The 18,115-nt window shown below is 32.3% G+C and overlaps 1 protein-coding gene across 1 annotated transcript in view; it reads left to right on the forward strand.

The window, feature by feature from the left end:
- LOC140040321 (integrin alpha-8-like) overlaps positions 1-18,115 on the forward strand; it is a 45,981-nt gene that overhangs the window by 8,878 nt on the left and 18,988 nt on the right. Inside the window, exons 5-14 of the mRNA XM_072086216.1 lie at positions 2,944-3,008; positions 4,045-4,093; positions 6,377-6,466; positions 7,145-7,230; positions 13,276-13,388; positions 13,839-13,941; positions 14,767-14,869; positions 16,051-16,148; positions 16,800-16,896; positions 17,399-17,444. Of these exons, the coding sequence (XP_071942317.1) occupies positions 2,944-3,008; positions 4,045-4,093; positions 6,377-6,466; positions 7,145-7,230; positions 13,276-13,388; positions 13,839-13,941; positions 14,767-14,869; positions 16,051-16,148; positions 16,800-16,896; positions 17,399-17,444 (850 nt within the window). The remainder of the gene's footprint in view (positions 1-2,943; positions 3,009-4,044; positions 4,094-6,376; positions 6,467-7,144; positions 7,231-13,275; positions 13,389-13,838; positions 13,942-14,766; positions 14,870-16,050; positions 16,149-16,799; positions 16,897-17,398; positions 17,445-18,115) is intronic.

Below are 18,115 nucleotides of genomic sequence, written 5' to 3' on the forward strand. Positions count from 1 at the left end.
ATATACGCTGTCATTAATTCGTGAAAATGTTTATGTAAGAATTAGAAATAATAGGAAGTAGGAATCACTAACCAGTTAATTTTAAAACATTCATTAAATGACAATAACAAAAAAATACAAATACTCAGGGAATAATTTCGCCAGTGTAGCATAGCAAAAAGCTATACAAAACAACCTTATTGCTACACATTTGTACAATTGTGTAGCAAAAAATACAATACAAAACTATATGTTTCTCGAATCAAAAATCAGTTTGATTAGCAATATTGCTAAACAAAATTTCGAAATGAAATTTTTCCCTGATACTGTACAGCAGTCTTGTGTGTCTGCTTGGTTGAAAATACAACCTGAATTATTTCATTTCGTTTTCCTTTACCACTGTGGAAATAAAAAATAATTATCAATGATATTAAATTTTAAAGCCGAAGAACTCCCCTTTGAAGTAGTTGTACTGTATATTATTTGACATTTGATATGCAATCATTAGGTAATTTCACTGCATGATTGTGTTGATGTAAGATTGCTCATAACACAGAAATAGCTACATTAGATCATATCTGAAGAATTTCCTGGCAACTGAATAGTGCATTCTATGTTGCCACTGGCTGTGGCTAAACATACACTCTGTAGTTTAGGAAGAAAAGAAAGTGAACATTAGGCCTTTAGTTGTACTGTATGTATTATACTAAGATTTTTATATACTGTAGATTGGTATTTATTAATTTGTTTATTTATTATATATGGTAGCAAAGAAATTGAACATTAGGCCTATTAAAGATGTATAACTAAACAAAACAATTTAGACATATCAAATTAAGTGTATGTTCAGATCCATGGAGTTTCCATGCTTTCGTATCACAAGCAATGTCATATTATAATTAGCTTAACTAACGCTTTTGTTTGAAAGTTTTGAAACTGACGTGTCACCGATTTCTGTAGGTCTGAACAAGCCCTAAGTAAAGTTATACAGTTTATAACACACCTGAGATTCATTGTCATTTTATTGGCTAATTTACCTATCACATGACATGACAGGATTACATTAGTTGCTAAACGGAAAAGTAATATTTAACAATGACATGATTCAAGATGGAAACAGCGGGTTAATTAGATAAAAGTTCACTTTGAACAGTGGAGTGTGTTTTATTGGTGTGACATGCCTTCTAGCGATAGGAAACTGTTGGCATCTTTTATCCATGGCAAAATATAGCTTTGTTTCATGTTCGATTCGTGAAATTAATAAAATAAATATCATACAGGTATAAAAAAGTCACTGATATTAACTAAACTACTATGTTTACACATTATTTTCTCTATTAGAGGTAATATGCGGTATATTGGAGGTACTGTACTGTATATATTCTGCGTTTAAATGCAAAAAGTATGGTGGTTAAACATTCAATATATGGAATACATAGAACGCGCTTGCCTAATGTTACACTTCTTAAACCTATTGGAGGTAAATTTACAGTACATGGAAACTTTCCTATCTCTGTTGTATCAGAGCATGAATTAATGAATAGATGGATACGTACTGTATCGATGGTGACATCAAACGATTTTCCAACGCCTAAAGCACTGCTGCCAATCAAACAAACATGCTCTTTGAACTTCATGTCTCTAACTACGGCCCTCTATAAAACGCTGCGAATCAACTGTTACATTTTATGATCATGATCAACAACAAAACGTAGCCATGTACAAATCGTATGTGCAGTCTGATTGTTCTATTGACATGTCTGCGTCGTCGATTAATTGACAACAAACTATTGCTGAGCAATTAGTTTTGATTTCATTGGAATCGTACTATGAGAAGTTCACTTTCTTACCACTGTAATTTAAAGTAGTTGGTAATATTTAATAAAACACATATCCGAGTTAATGAGACAGTTAACTGATACCACACATACTTAAGCTTAAGCATGCATACTGTAGAAACAGAGGAAAATCTAGTGTGTCTGAAAACAGATTACTGTATATAGAGTTAATGAGACAGTTAACTGTAGAACAGATGTAAATCTAATGTGTCTGAACACAAATTACTGTATATTAACAGAGTTAATGAGACAGTTAACTGTAGAACAGAGGTAAATCTAATGTGTCTGAACACAGCTTATTTTAACTTTTCAATAATGTGAAATTTGTCTGACATGTGCTAAATACATCTCATTAAACATGTGTGTGGTGTTGCACCTGTTTTGTCTTACTCCTCCTGGACATTATTAGTATTGTCCACCTTGCATGTCAACACAATCACATTTGTAATACCTAATTATAGATAATGAATTTAAGATTGGATCCTTCGAAATAATTTCCTACTTGGATTAGGTAATGCATACAAGATGGATTCTAACAATGCTAAAGTTGGACTGTAGATCAGAACCATTCAAATTCCATACTGTATTATTAGTAGCAAAGTATAGTTTGTGATAAATAAAAAAAAAAAATGAAAGCTTGACTTGTTTCATGTAGCAAGCAGAATTATGTCACAGCTGGGACATACCATATATGGCATTACAAAATAAGGGCCTGTTTCCACTGAACAAGAAAATATGGTTTTTAAATACCACATCTTGAAAGGTATTTTCTTGCAAACAGAAATGGGTCCTTTATAAAAAGAAACCATTTTTAATATGATTTTTAAAGACCATTATGGGTTACAAACCAAGTATAGATTATGTACACAGTAGTACCGTAGTTCAATACAGTAGATTGCGTAGAAGAAGCCAATTGTCTTTGCTGTAGTTTCTATTTATCTTATCTAAAAAGATCTTCAGTGTCTCCTCCAAAAGCTCTAATGTTATAGATTTTATAGCCAGATTTTAGCTGGCAGAACTTCCCTCCTTTGCAAACGTACATCGAAATACGGTAGTCCTCATAGTCATGGCATAATGTATTCAAGTTTTATGTTTTAAATATATATATATATGTGTTTTGTTGTAGGTTCAAGCATAGGTCATAGTGGAGTAACTCACTGTCAAGCAGGCATGGCAATTGATATTGATCCTGTAAGTACTTATAGTAGGCCTACAGTAGCAGATCCAACAGTTTGAATTAAAAGAGTCAGAGGGCTAAACATTAATTAAAATTTAAGTGCCGGCAAGGGTTCGAGGCTCACTCGCTCCATGGTTCTGGTGGTAGAATGAGTCTTCTCGGATAAGGACTATAAACCGTAGGTCCAGTGTACACATCTAGCTCGTGTGCACTTTAAAGAACCTAGTACATCTTTCGAGACGAGTAGGGGGTTACCCCGGTGTATTAGTACATCACAGCCACTGATCACCAACTGGGCCCTCTGGGAGACCAGTCTTTGACTGAAGAGGTTACCCAGTATAAATATAAATTTCAATTCAATTCAATTCAACTTAAACCTACAGCCTGCTTTCCTGTCGACGTTATTCGACGCTATCGTCGCTGATCGTTAACAGTTCAACGACGATCGTTTGCAAATGATCAAGTTGAAATGATAACAATAGCGAGTACCTTTTCCTGTAAATTGTTAACATTTCCATGTTTACGTAGATGATCGCCGATTATTGTTAACGATAGCCACGACTAATGTCGACAGGAAAACAGGCTTAATGTGCTATCTTTTGCATTGTAAATTGCGAGAGGTCTTTAAGGGAGAGGGGATGGCTTAGATTCACCTATTATGAGTTGGGAGTAGAAAGGGGTTGAGAGATTGAAGGAAGAGGAGAACATATTGCATTCAAGTTACCTCAGACGTTGCCTAAATTTTAAATCATAGTGAAAAAAGGTTCGAGCCATATTTCCGCAGAGATTGCCAAATCAAAGAAATAATTTACTCCTCAGATGCTGACTGACAAAAAGGCAACTACTATCTCAATGAAATCGTTGGTTGAATATATAGATCAAATTAGTAACATTGGAACCTTTTTTCTGTAGGAAAATATAATTATGCATGTGGTTGCTAGCGCCTTGAGCACTTTGAGTGGATATGTGCGCTATATAAATTAGTATAATTATTTTGCAGACCATTCAATTTTATTTTAAAATGTTGATAGGCCTATACTTTGTTTTCAGATGACCAATAGAATGTTTTTAGGAGCACCAGGCAGTTTCTATTGGCAAGGTAAGAATTAATTTTAAAAATCATCTTAAACGCTAATCGTTGTTAGACAATGCGCGTCTCACTTGTGTCTGCCACTCTGTACGTTTTTGTGCAAGCATGTGTATAGGTCTACATGTGAAAAGTTATGTTTCCTTTTTATGTTTGCCATCAATGTTTTCTTCGGTCTTGCTTTTGGTCTTTCTGTGAGCCTCTCCGAGCGCGATCTTAGCTGGTGTTTTTTCATTTAATCGGAGCATATGACCATACCATGTCAGCCTTCTTTTTTTTACATCCTTACTCCACTCAATCTCTCATTTTTTCTTTTCTCCATCTTATACAATATTAAACAGTTAAACTTTCTTGTAGCCAAAATTCATTTTGCCAATTTATTATGAACATTTTAAAAGACTGAAAAAAAAATAAAACCAAATTTTCCAAAGTGGAAATAGTTGGATTTATTTAGATTGTTGATAAAATATTGAAATGAAATTAATACCATATCTTCATAAAATTATTAATTCAGTAACTTTTATGTTGGTTTGATACGGTTTGCTATGTTTTTTTACTAATTAAATATGGAATTACACCAAACAAAATTATCACTGAAGGAAGCAAGATATTTTATGATAAGAAAAATAATATTAAAAAAATACTTTTGAACCGATATTCCGTAATTTGTCCTAATGACACTATTATTAAATATATAACAATATGCTTTTGAATCTTGAATTTTGAACAAATGAAAGAGATACTCCTTATAGTATTAAAATGAAAGATTATTTTGAATTGCCTATTTATAATTTACTTGTTATTATAATGCCCTTCACTTTCACCTATTAAACATGACCTACTTGTATATAATAATATGTTAATATTATAATATGTGTGTTCATTAGTGCTCTATGCAACTTTCTGAATGACTATTACGTTTATCTCTATTGAATGATATGACATTATTTCTCTTTAAAATAGTGTTTAAAACCATACTATGGATTACATTGACACTTTACAGTACATACAGATCCTTCCGGGGAATGCCAATATATTTTGTCCTGTTAACTTTCTGTTCTGGTGCTAAATTGGGATTGATGTCATGTTCTCAAAATCTTGGTTGAAAAATAATTGAATTGAATTGATCCTGCCATGGAATCTAATCTTCTTAAATCTAAAATCATACCTAGCCCTAAAGGATTTTGTATTGCATGGCTGCAGGATGTCTATTTAGTAGTTATGTAGTAACTGAATTTGTTGTGTTAACTTGTACATATTCACTAAACACCCAAAGACTGCTGGTCCTGCATGGCTGCAGTAAGTCTATTGTATCCTTAATGAACAGCAGAGATTATGTAGTAACTGAATTAGCAAAGTTGTTGTGTTAACTTGTACATATTCACTAAACACCCAAAGACTGCTGGTCCTGCATGGCTGCAGTAAGTCTATTGTATCCTGAACAGCAGAAATTATGTAGTAACTGAATTATCAAAGTTGTTGTGTTGCTGTAACTACATAATTCACTAAACACCCATAGATTGTTGGTCCTGCATAGCTGCAGTAAGTCTGTTGAATTCAAAATGAACAGCAGAAGTTGAACCTAATTAATACACAGGTACAGTTGAACCTCCATGAGAGGCCCCTCTCTTAACGGCCGCAATTTTAAAAGCCTGCTTGTTCTTCCTATCTAATTAGTGCATTTGGTACCTCCCGTATACGGGCACCTCCCGTAAGCGGCCGCCTATTTTTGAAACTAAAAATTAGATTTTTTGTATGCTAAATTACCTCCCGTAAGTGGCCACCCGAAAAATTTGTATTGACTTTTGACAACAAAAATACAATTTTAATTCTTATGAAGCTTTATATTATATTAGCTTTAGTTCGAAACGGTTTTAAAAACATTTCTGTCAAGAACATTCCTGTGTTTTTTAGATGAGATGAGTAAAACTACACAGATTTTGACTGACCATTTTCATATGATAAAAGCTTTTAACAATTTTTCTGAAAATCATAAATAATACTAAACCATCAGATAATAAACAATAAAATTAAATTAGCTGGAGAATTTAGAGGGCTTTAGCGTTAAGAATGCCGAAAAATATCTTGCATAGCCATATACGTGATTTTAAGCGTGGTCACCTTCCGTAAACGGTCACTTTTCCCAGTCCCGAGGGTGGCCGCTTACAGAAGGTTCAACTGTATCTACATTAAAGACATAAAACCATCTTTGATGACAGATAATTTAATTGATAACGAGATTGTTTTATATTGATTGAGCGTAACACATGTATTGTTAACCTTTTCTATTTCCAGGTCAGGGGATCCTTTTAGATTTAAATGTTCCAACAACTAATTTAGGATCTAGCCAAGAAGAGGCCTTAACATTTGATGACAGTTATAGAGGTACTAAAAAGTTTCTATTTTCAATTTAAATTCCAAGGATTTTTTTCGTATCATTAATATCAAAGGTCTCAATCAAAGGAATTGAGCCCATGTGTTGTCAAAATTATTTTACTGCAGTTACTGCAGGAACTTACATATTTAAAGCCTTTATTTAGCAAGATTTCTTTAGAAAAATATACACACTGTTTGCTGCAATGTCTGCTTTATAAACTTCTACATTTATCACTAAAAAAAGCATAAATTATTGCAGTAAAAAATGTACGGTAGTTACTGCAGTAGAATAATTTTTACATGATCAGGGGGCAGATGGGGCAGATGTAGCATTTTGAAGTAGGGGTGGGGAGGAGGAGGGCGTACCTTGCTAGAGAAGTGGGCAAACCTTGGCTGAGGTCCACAGGACCGTCATTTTCCAATACACTCTAAAGCTTGTTTCCAGTTGACATTAAGTTGCGGCGAGTAGTAGGGTAAAGTAGTTGCTTTGAATTGCGTTGAGTTTTGATTAATGGTGATCATTAAAACTGACCAATAAAATAGTTCACAAATTACGACATCATGTTTGTGGAACAACAAATTTGTAGTATGCCCCCTACCGCCCCCCCCCCCCCCCCCCGCTAGATCTGCCACTGCATGATCCCTATATGAGTTACATTACAATTACAATTAATTGTTTTCATTCAGGTTATTCTGTGGCTTTTATAACACTTGCTGATGGGAGAAGAGGTTATGTACTCGGTGTTCCAAGAGGGGAAGATCTGCAAGGAATGGTATGTTGCAATCAAACTTCTTGAATATAACTAAATGCGCGGCACAAAAAAATAATGGTTATTTGGTGTTATTTTGGCATTGTTTTTTGAAATATTAAATCAACTAAATCACACCCATTACTTATTTAATACATCAAGGTTATTAAGGTCAGAGTACTGAAAATATACTTCAAATTAAGCTATTAATAAACACAGAAAATATGGAGTTAATAGAGCTGAAATGAAAATTCTAGAGGGAATTTATTGAAACCAAATTTTATATATTCTTAATGAATATACCAGTTTCTGTCTAGTCTGTTAGTTTTATGTTTGTTTTGATTGCATTGTTATTCCCTTAGGAAAGCATTCCAACTGCTTTCCTTTTCCCAGATGTGCCCATGTAAGGAAACAGGATATCCAGGAATTTACGCCATAGACAACATACCTCTTCCCTGTAATAATACATGGTATTTATTCGGCAATTGTCAATGTACAATAGAACAATCCATATATCCTCTCTATTTTCCATTTATATATTTTATGAGACTACAATATAGAATTACAATTTATAATTTATAACAGAAAGAGATTTGAACTGCTTAGATATTTTACATAAATCGAAAGATTAAAAAATGTGCCAGAGAAAAAAAATCCTGCCGCAAACTAATAGGATCTTCTGGTGTGAATTTGATTAAATAAAAAAAAATTAACAATATAAGTATTAGATAAAAACATATTTTATATTTTTATTAAGTTGTGAATTAGTAGCTCTTGTGCTCTCTGCTGATCCAATGCTAAATAAATCCACTGAAAATATGTCACCATTTACCAACAGGATGTGAATTATAAATAAAAGTTTGAATTTGAATGGTGGTATTAATTTCAAGGTGTCCTAAATCCACAAATCTAAGGACAAACAAATTATAGTGCCATGTTTCAAAGTACAGAATGGATTAAATCATGAGAAACTAATAGTGTTAACCTACTGTAGACCAAGAGATATACAGTAGTTACTAAAACTAATAGTGTTAACCTACTGTAGACCAAGAGATATACAGTAGTTACTAAAACTAATAGTGTTAACCTACTGTAGACCAAGAGATATACAGTAGTTACTAAAACTACTAGTGTTAACCTACTGTAGACCAAGAGATATACAGTAGTTACTAAAACTAATAGTGTTAACCTACTGTAGACCAAGAGATATACAGTAGTTACTAAAACTACTAGTGTTAACCTACTGTAGACCAAGAGATATACAGTAGTTACTAAAACTAATAGTGTTAACCTACTGTAGACCAAGAGATATACAGTAGTTACTAAAACTAATAGTGTTAACCTACTGTAGACCAAGAGATATACAGTAGTTACTAAAACTAATAGTGTTAACCTACTGTAGACCAAGAGATATACAGTAGTTACTAAAACTAATAGTGTTAACCTACTGTAGACCAAGAGATATACAGTAGTTACTAAAACTACTAGTGTTAACCTACTGTAGACCAAGAGATATACAGTAGTTACTAAAACTAATAGTGTTAACCTACTGTAGACCAAGAGATATACAGTAGTTACTAAAACTACTAGTGTTAACCTACTGTAGACCAAGAGATATACAGTAGTTACTAAAACTAATAGTGTTAACCTACTGTAGACCAAGAGATATACAGTAGTTACTAAAACTACTAGTGTTAACCTACTGTAGACCAAGAGATATACAGTAGTTACTAAAACTAATAGTGTTAACCTACTGTAGACCAAGAGATATACAGTAGTTACTAAAACTACTAGTGTTAACCTACTGTAGACCAAGAGATATACAGTAGTTACTAAAACTACTAGTGTTAACCTACTGTAGACCAAGAGATATACAGTAGTTACTAAAACTACTAGTGTTAACCTACTGTAGACCAAGAGATATACAGTAGTTACTAAAACTACTAGTGTTAACCTACTGCAGACCAAGAGATATACAGTAGTTACTAAAACTACTAGTGTTAACCTACTGTAGACCAAGAGATATACAGTAGTTACTAAAACTACTAGTGTTAACCTACTGTAGACCAAGAGATATACAGTAGTTACTAAAACTACTAGTGTTAACCTACTGTAGACCAAGAGATATACAGTAGTTACTAAAACTAATAGTGTTAACCTACTGTAGACCAAGAGATATACAGTAGTTACTAAAACTACTAGTGTTAACCTACTGTAGACCAAGAGATATACAGTAGTTACTAAAACTAATAGTGTTAACCTACTGTAGACCAAGAGATATACAGTAGTTACTAAAACTACTAGTGTTAACCTACTGTAGACCAAGAGATATACAGTAGTTACTAAAACTACTAGTGTTAACCTACTGTAGACCAAGAGATATACAGTAGTTACTAAAACTAATAGTGTTAACCTACTGTAGACCAAGAGATATACAGTAGTTACTAAAACTAATAGTGTTAACCTACTGTAGACCAAGAGATATACAGTAGTTACTAAAACTAATAGTGTTAACCTACTGTAGACCAAGAGATATACAGTAGTTACTAAAACTACTAGTGTTAACCTACTGTAGACCAAGAGATATACAGTAGTTACTAAAACTAATAGTGTTAACCTACTGTAGACCAAGAGATATACAGTAGTTACTAAAACTACTAGTGTTAACCTACTGTAGACCAAGAGATATACAGTAGTTACTAAAACTACTAGTGTTAACCTACTGTAGACCAAGAGATATACAGTAGTTACTAAAACTACTAGTGTTAACCTACTGTAGACCAAGAGATATACAGTAGTTACTAAAACTAATAGTGTTAACCTACTGTAGACCAAGAGATATACAGTAGTTACTAAAACTAATAGTGTTAACCTACTGTAGACCAAGAGATATACAGTAGTTACTAAAACTAATAGTGTTAACCTACTGTAGACCAAGAGATATACAGTAGTTACTAAAACTAATAGTGTTAACCTACTGTAGACCAAGAGATATACAGTAGTTACTAAAACTAATAGTGTTAACCTACTGTAGACCAAGAGATATACAGTAGTTACTAAAACTAATAGTGTTAACCTACTGTAGACCAAGAGATATACAGTAGTTACTAAAACTACTAGTGTTAACCTACTGTAGACCAAGAGATATACAGTAGTTACTAAAACTAATAGTGTTAACCTACTGTAGACCAAGAGATATACAGTAGTTACTAAAACTACTAGTGTTAACCTACTGTAGACCAAGAGATATACAGTAGTTACTAAAACTACTAGTGTTAACCTACTGTAGACCAAGAGATATACAGTAGTTACTAAAACTACTAGTGTTAACCTATTGTAGACCAAGAGATATACAGTAGTTACTAAAACTACTAGTGTTAACCTACTGTAGACCAAGAGATATACAGTAGTTACTAAAACTACTAGTGTTAACCTACTGTAGACCAAGAGATATACAGTAGTTACTAAAACTAATAGTGTTAACCTACTGTAGACCAAGAGATATACAGTAGTTACTAAAACTACTAGTGTTAACCTACTGTAGACCAAGAGATATACAGTAGTTACTAAAACTAATAGTGTTAACCTACTGTAGACCAAGAGATATACAGTAGTTACTAAAATTAATAGTGTTAACCTACTGTAGACCAAGAGATATACAGTAGTTACTAAACTAATAGTGTTAACCTACTGTAGACCAAGAGATATACAGTAGTTACTAAAACTAATAAAGTATATAAGGAACAAAACACAGAGGAAAAACAATAGCAGCATGAGAAAACAATGCACTCAAAGGGTTTATCTGTGGCTTCGACACGATCAGTTCCACTCCCTAGACACCGAGCGCCGCTGTGAATATGTACATAGTACAGTGCTGTTGGTATTTGTCGCAGCCAGACTTCAGATCAACAGATAGTTACGAAGTTCTGAATATGTATTTTTATTTTTTGATCTATCTTGGCATCCTTTTTCATTTAAATTGATACATAATTATACTGTAATGAATACTTTCTGTTTACCTTTGTTCCAAATCTTTTATAATAAAGATAGATCACCAATCAATAAAAATAAATAATAAATATTATCATTAAAGGAAAATAAAAATAAGAAAATTAAGCTATATGCATAGACACCACAAAAAAAATACATAGTGAGCTCCCCAATACAATTAACTCTCTGAAAATCGGATATATCACCAAAACCAGATTTTCTTTAGGTCCAAAAGGTCTCAAATTCGTTTTTAACATTAAAAACACATTCAGAAAACCACATTTAGGCCAGCCCAAGGGGTCCAGTTTATTAAATGGAAATAGGTACTGCTAAAGATTGTGGTTTTCTATTAAAATAAACACACAAGAATCAAAAGTACATATCAATCATAAACAGTGTTCTAGTTGTTCCTGGTTTTTGTTTCAGTTTATTATAATGTAACGCTAGTGAAAGTGTTCATGTTTATATAACATATACCTGGACATAATTTATTACTTTTAGTGAACTTTGCTGTTATGGTAAAAATGTATACATTTTTAAAAGACATTAAAAAATAAAGTAAGATTATATATATTAATTTGTATTTGTTCATTAAAATGTGCATAAAATATGTTTAGAAGATTTTATATTAGGAAATGTAAATAATTACAAATTTAGGCCAATACAAAACCGTGAAATACTTCCTGTGTTATGGTTGGTTAATTGCGATCTTAATTACCTATTACCTTTCATTCACCAACTTTAAACATCTGTTAATTATATTTGATATATGTATCTTTTAACTATGACAGTTAGAACATATTGACAACTCGTATTATAATTTCAAATATAAAATGTTACTATCATTTTAAATGTAACTAACAGTACAGATGCCCAACCCTGTGTAAACTATTTCCTATTGTAGAAAGTTGTTCAATTTAAAGAAAAAAATTGAATGGAAACAAAAAAGCATATATGAAATGGATCATGTATAATGCAATCTTCTAATTTAAGCTAAATTTGGACACAAGACTCCAGTAAATTCCAATGTAATCTAAGTTTAATCCCTCCGCCTATTTTCTATTTCATATCCATAAGCCCCTGGGACTATACTTGGTCATATATGGATGTAAATTAAATATTGCTAATTAACATCCTAATTTTGTTGTATTAAAAAAACTTATTAATTGATGTTAAAATACTGTGAATTGATCAAAATATGTTTGATTTGATTTAAAGTTATAAATATAATAAAATATCATTTTCAATACATTTTTATAGTTTCTACCTCAACTCATGTTGTCAAAACATTAAAATCCTAGATAAAGAAACATGATACATTTTAAATGTTGTTATTTTTATGTCAGTAAAATACATACATTATATGTGTCAGATCTGATCTATAGAAATATTTCAAAATATAAAGGCACACAAGAGCAGGTCTAGATTTGGTATGAATTACTGGCCAAACAGAAAGGGAGATATGGTTTGGAAATATATATTCAAAGTAATTTAGGGAAAACAAGGTGGATAAAGGTCCTTGCCTATAACAATATACCTGTCCTAAAATTCCATTTCCCTTCTTTCACTTTTCAACAAGAGGTACTGAGCCTCTCCATAATTTGTTTTAAGCTCTGTCTAACACTATCAAACTAGTGTGACAAAAAAAGTGTTATATGCCCAAATATGGTAATGATATGCCCAAATATGGTAGTGATATGCCTAAATATGGTAGTGATATGCCTGAATATGGTAGTGATATGCCTAAATATGGTAGTGATAGTCTAGTTATTATGTTTAATGCTGTACTATTTCAGTCAGTGTTTCAATTTTTGTTTGTAGTGAAGTATATGTACATATGAAATGGCATGTGTGCCAAAAGGTTATCTTTTTAAAATTCAAAATCCGTCTTTTGAACTTGAAACTGACAAATTAGTATATACCATTAAACCCACCGTGAACGTTAAACTGACAAAACTACAAAATGTTATGGTTAATGCAACCCATCCCCCTGATTTTAGCCAAATTTCATACTCAGACGTTATCCGCCATACACAGTATATTTAACAAATGTTATCAACTTGTGCTTTTTTTCATCAGGTTCAAATTGTGATTGATATACAGACATCAAATGTATTTAATACATTTCCCGGTTTCCAGATGGGGTCATACTTTGGCCAGGCATTAGCAGTCAGTGACCTTAATGGCGATGGGTAAGTTTAGGCACCAGTACACCCTGGCTAGGTTAAGTAGGTTTTCTAAAATACCAGCAAAGTGCCTATAGTAGGCAACCACTAGCTAACTCACGAGTTTACACACCCAGTTGCACACCATACAAATCATATATATATCCCACAGCATTGTCATTTTTTTTCAGTTATTTGCCTTTGGATTTATATTATATACCATACTTTTGCTAAGGTATGGTCGCAATTGAATATGGTGAAAAGGAATCAATGTATGCCCCACATAATTATGTGACTCACCCTATAACTGAATTTCAAACCGTACCATTTGATTACCATCTCAAAATGAAAGCTCACTATAATATTGGGGTAAGATGTTATTATCAGATAAGAATGAACGGAATTCTTTCTCCACTGTATATTATAAACAAGTAAAATAATTCTGCTATACAGGTTATTATTTCTTTTTTTTCCTAGGTTTGAAGATCTTGTAATCAGTGCCCCATTGTATGTTGTCACAATATCAAGTCAAAAGAAATGGGATGCTGGACAAGTTTACGTATATTACCAAAACGCTTATGTATGTCATATTGAGAGACTCACCAGAGTGTTGCCCTTGTGGGAATCCACCACCCCCATGTTTGTTTCTGATTGATTGACACACCTTCATATCAGTACTTTTATTTTTACCAGGTCATTTTGACCTTTTAGGCACCTCCCAAAAACTTCCAATCCCCTCCTGCCATCCAACAACCTCCTCCCGCCATCCAACCAACCTTTTTCACAATCGTGCTGCATTGTACCACCAATGATTATATCATTATTCTTCCATTAAAATATATAAAATACTTTTTATACTTCAGCATACAAGCTCTTGAATTTCTCCCTTATTTTGACCAAGCATAGGTCATAAGACACTGCACCCTCCTCCATTTCAAACTTCGGCAGGGATTTTGTTTAACTAGATAAGAGGACCAGTAAAATTTCATTTTGACTGGTCCTCTACTCCTTGTACTGGTTACAGAATGTGGGCCTAGGCCAATGTGGTAGAGCGGCCTTTAACTTAACTAAAAGTGAGGTCCAGGTGTGAAATACCTTGAAGAGATAATTGAGTAATAATTATTTATATTTTTCATCATATATTATTGAATATAAATTGAACTTGTTAGTTTGCTATTTAATTGGCTCACACATATAACTGGCCATTGGTCGGAGGACCAGTTTTACTGCCACTTCCAGACTGTGATGAATAGCTTACATAATAATAAGTTCACAAAAAAATGATTCTATCACTTTATAGTGGACGTCATTTTTTAAAATGTTTTTTACTGAATTCTTTTACGTTGGTTATAGGATTATTTTCTTTAGGTAAATTTTAATAATGTTTTCTGTTTTGTTTGTGTAGAACCAATTTTCGACTAGCGACATTTTATCTGGATCTAAGACGAAGGCTAGATTTGGGTTTTCTTTAGCGGCAGTGGGTGATACTAATTTGGATGGATTTAATGGTAAATTGTACAGTCAACTTCCAACTATTAAGCTCTGTCTACACTATCAAACCTCATGGGACAAAAAACTGTGATGTGCCCATATATGGACACGATGATGTCATATCACTGCCATATTTGTGCATATCACTGCCATATTGTGCATATCACTGCCATATTTGGGCATATCACTACCATATTTGGGCATATCAACCATATTTGCGTATATCACAACCATATTTGTGCATATCACTACCATATTTGTGCATATCACTATCATATTTCTTTTCAAACTAGTTTGATGGTGTAAACAGAGCTGTACTACCAACATTGCCATGATGCTGATACTAATAATCTATAATTGTCCAACATAGAAATATGTTTGAAACTTGCATAAAGAAATGCTATATAGTGAAGAAATACTACAAATTGCAATTTCAATGTTTAATATAGTACACATGTATTATATATAGCAAAAGTTAAATACAAAAACAAAACTATCATTAAATATACATTTTCCTATATCTTTCATACATTCACTTTTATGTGTAGTACAACTAATGATACATATTTTCCCCAAGGTGTAATTAAGAGGTATTGATTACAAACACAGCACAGTATCTCGGTACTGTATCTAAAATTGTCCAGTATCATAAGCAAATTCTATGATACAGCATCACATGTGTTTCACATGTATGCTGTATCATACACCCTAACCTAACTCTTAACATTTCATAAATATAGGCACCACCATGTAATACACATTGTCATATGCGGAGATTCTGCATCTAAATTAAATCGTTCAGGTTTATAAAATAAAAATAAAACAACTACAAGTACATATAAAGCTCTGTCTACACTATCAAACTATAGTTTGACAAAAAAAGTGTCATGTGCCCAAATATAGTAGTGATATGACAACATCGTGTTCATATATGGGCACATCACGTAAAGTTTGATAGTGTATTATTATTATTATTATTATTAATATTATTATTTATCATAAATTCCTCCAATATACACTGCAGAGATAGAAACAAATATTCATACAAAATACAAATCAATATAAAATCACATATAAAATAAAAAAGTCTACGACCCAGGTGTTCTCTCCATGAGTTAGCGTTGGACAAACAACGATATAGCTTAAGTTTCTTTAGTGCCTTTATCTTTCTGAGTGTTGTGTCTGTTTTTGGTTATAGATCTGGCAGTTGGTGCACCTTACGATGGTGAAACAGGCGCAGGATTAGTGTACATCTACTCAGGGCATAGTGGTGGAATAAGAAAACGTAATCAACAGGTAATTAATGGGTGTTAAGTATCTTTGAAGAGTTTTCAGTATTTTTAATACGTTATGGTAGATGTTTTTAAACTTCAGAATACATAGCTTATGTATTTACAACTTGATCAGTCCAACTTAAATGATTTATATTATTATTATAAAGCTCTACACCATCAAACTAGTTTGACACAAAAAGTGTGATGTGCCCAAATATGGTAGTGATATGTCCAAATATGGTAGTGATATGTCCAAATATGGTAGTGATATGTCCAAATATAGAAGTGATATGACATCATCATGTCCATATATTGGCATATCACATTTTTTGTTACAATAAGTTTGATTTTAAACCAGAGCTTTATATCTGTCTATTGTAAAAGCACTTTATTTTTGTCAAATTGGTTTAGATCGTTATTTGTACCTCATATAAAGCTTGGTTCCCACTTGGACACAATATAAAGGCATGCCTGCAACTCAAGTGAGTTGTCCAATCATAATCGGCCATTAGGATGATCCATCGCTTGTGATTGGTCAGATTGGTTTTGTTGCACTTATGTCCTAGTGGAAACTAAGCTTTAGTCGAGTCATATGTTGCTATTTATTTGATAAATCGACTTACAACATTAATTTGTTTATGAACAAATTTTGTATATATTTATTGTTTGGTAGATTATTGAGCCGTCTGTGGTAGCCCCTGGAATGGATCTCACCACATTTGGATATTCCTTGTCTGGTGGAATGGACATGGATGACAACAACTATCCTGGTATGTATTCCATATGTATGTTGCGCAATAGCATGTGTCTGACGAAAGTGATTTGATGAAAAAGAACAATTTTTGTTTGCCAAAGTACAGAATAAGAAAATCAAATCATAAAATTATATTATTGTATTTAAAAAATTTATTATTTCAGTCCAGTTGAAATTGGCCAACGCGGGATGAAAAAAGAATTTGAATTTAATTAATGTGTGCAAAATAGTTGGAATGGTTAAAATCGTGAAAACATTTTGGACTTTACATTATTTATAAATAATAAAGTTTATGGCAAACATCTTTATGCTCACAAACTGATCTTTGTTGTGATAGATTCTGTTCCTACACCAAATTCTTAAATCAGAAGGTATAACGAGTATGTGTTTTTGAAACCTAATTTGCTATGTTATCATTTATATCATATCTGAAACAAATGTCAATATACAATAAAGAAAATGAAAACTTCTATCAAGTATCATTTTTCCAATGTTTTGTATTATTTTTTTGGTTCCAGATGTGTTGGTTGGGTCTGCATATTCCGACGCAGCTGTATTGTTACGGTAATTTATGATTAAAATAATAAAATTACACCGTATTATCACAGTATATTAATTTTCGTTATTCATCAAGGTCACAGACTAGAGAAAATTTGTATGTACCAAAATATAGAACAACATTCCATCAGGTATTCTGGTACAAAGCTCTGGAATGAAATCCCAGATGAATTAAGGCTTCTAACAAAAATCAAACTTAAAAAAGAAATGAAAACATACTATTTGTTTGTTTAGGATATTTATTTCATAAGAGAATTATACTGTATATTTGAGAGAAAGTGTGTTTAAAAAAAAAATTTAATTATTTTATGTATATTAATTTTTTAGAAAGGTAGCCCCAATTTATTTATATCACTATTTATATTTCAATGTTTAGGGGCTGAACTTGATTAGTTTTAACTATTTTTTAGCCATTCCCTTGATATAATTATTATTATTTGTATGTTACAATGTTTATAATTTATATTTATGGGTAAAAAAATAAATGAAAATAAAAAAGAATCTATGGCCACTAAATTTAACATCTAGTGGAATGTGGCCCTATACTGTGACCCATCAGAATTTGTGATTAGGTGGCAAGAGTGTTAACCACCAAGATACAGCTTCAAAATAGAACTTTCAGAATTAATTTATTTTATTTTATTTTATTTTATTCAGTCAAAACCAACAGCGATAAA

Source organism: Antedon mediterranea, chromosome 1 (genome assembly GCF_964355755.1).
Source record: "Antedon mediterranea chromosome 1, ecAntMedi1.1, whole genome shotgun sequence".
In the NCBI taxonomy this organism is placed as follows: Eukaryota; Metazoa; Echinodermata; class Crinoidea; order Comatulida; family Antedonidae; genus Antedon; species Antedon mediterranea.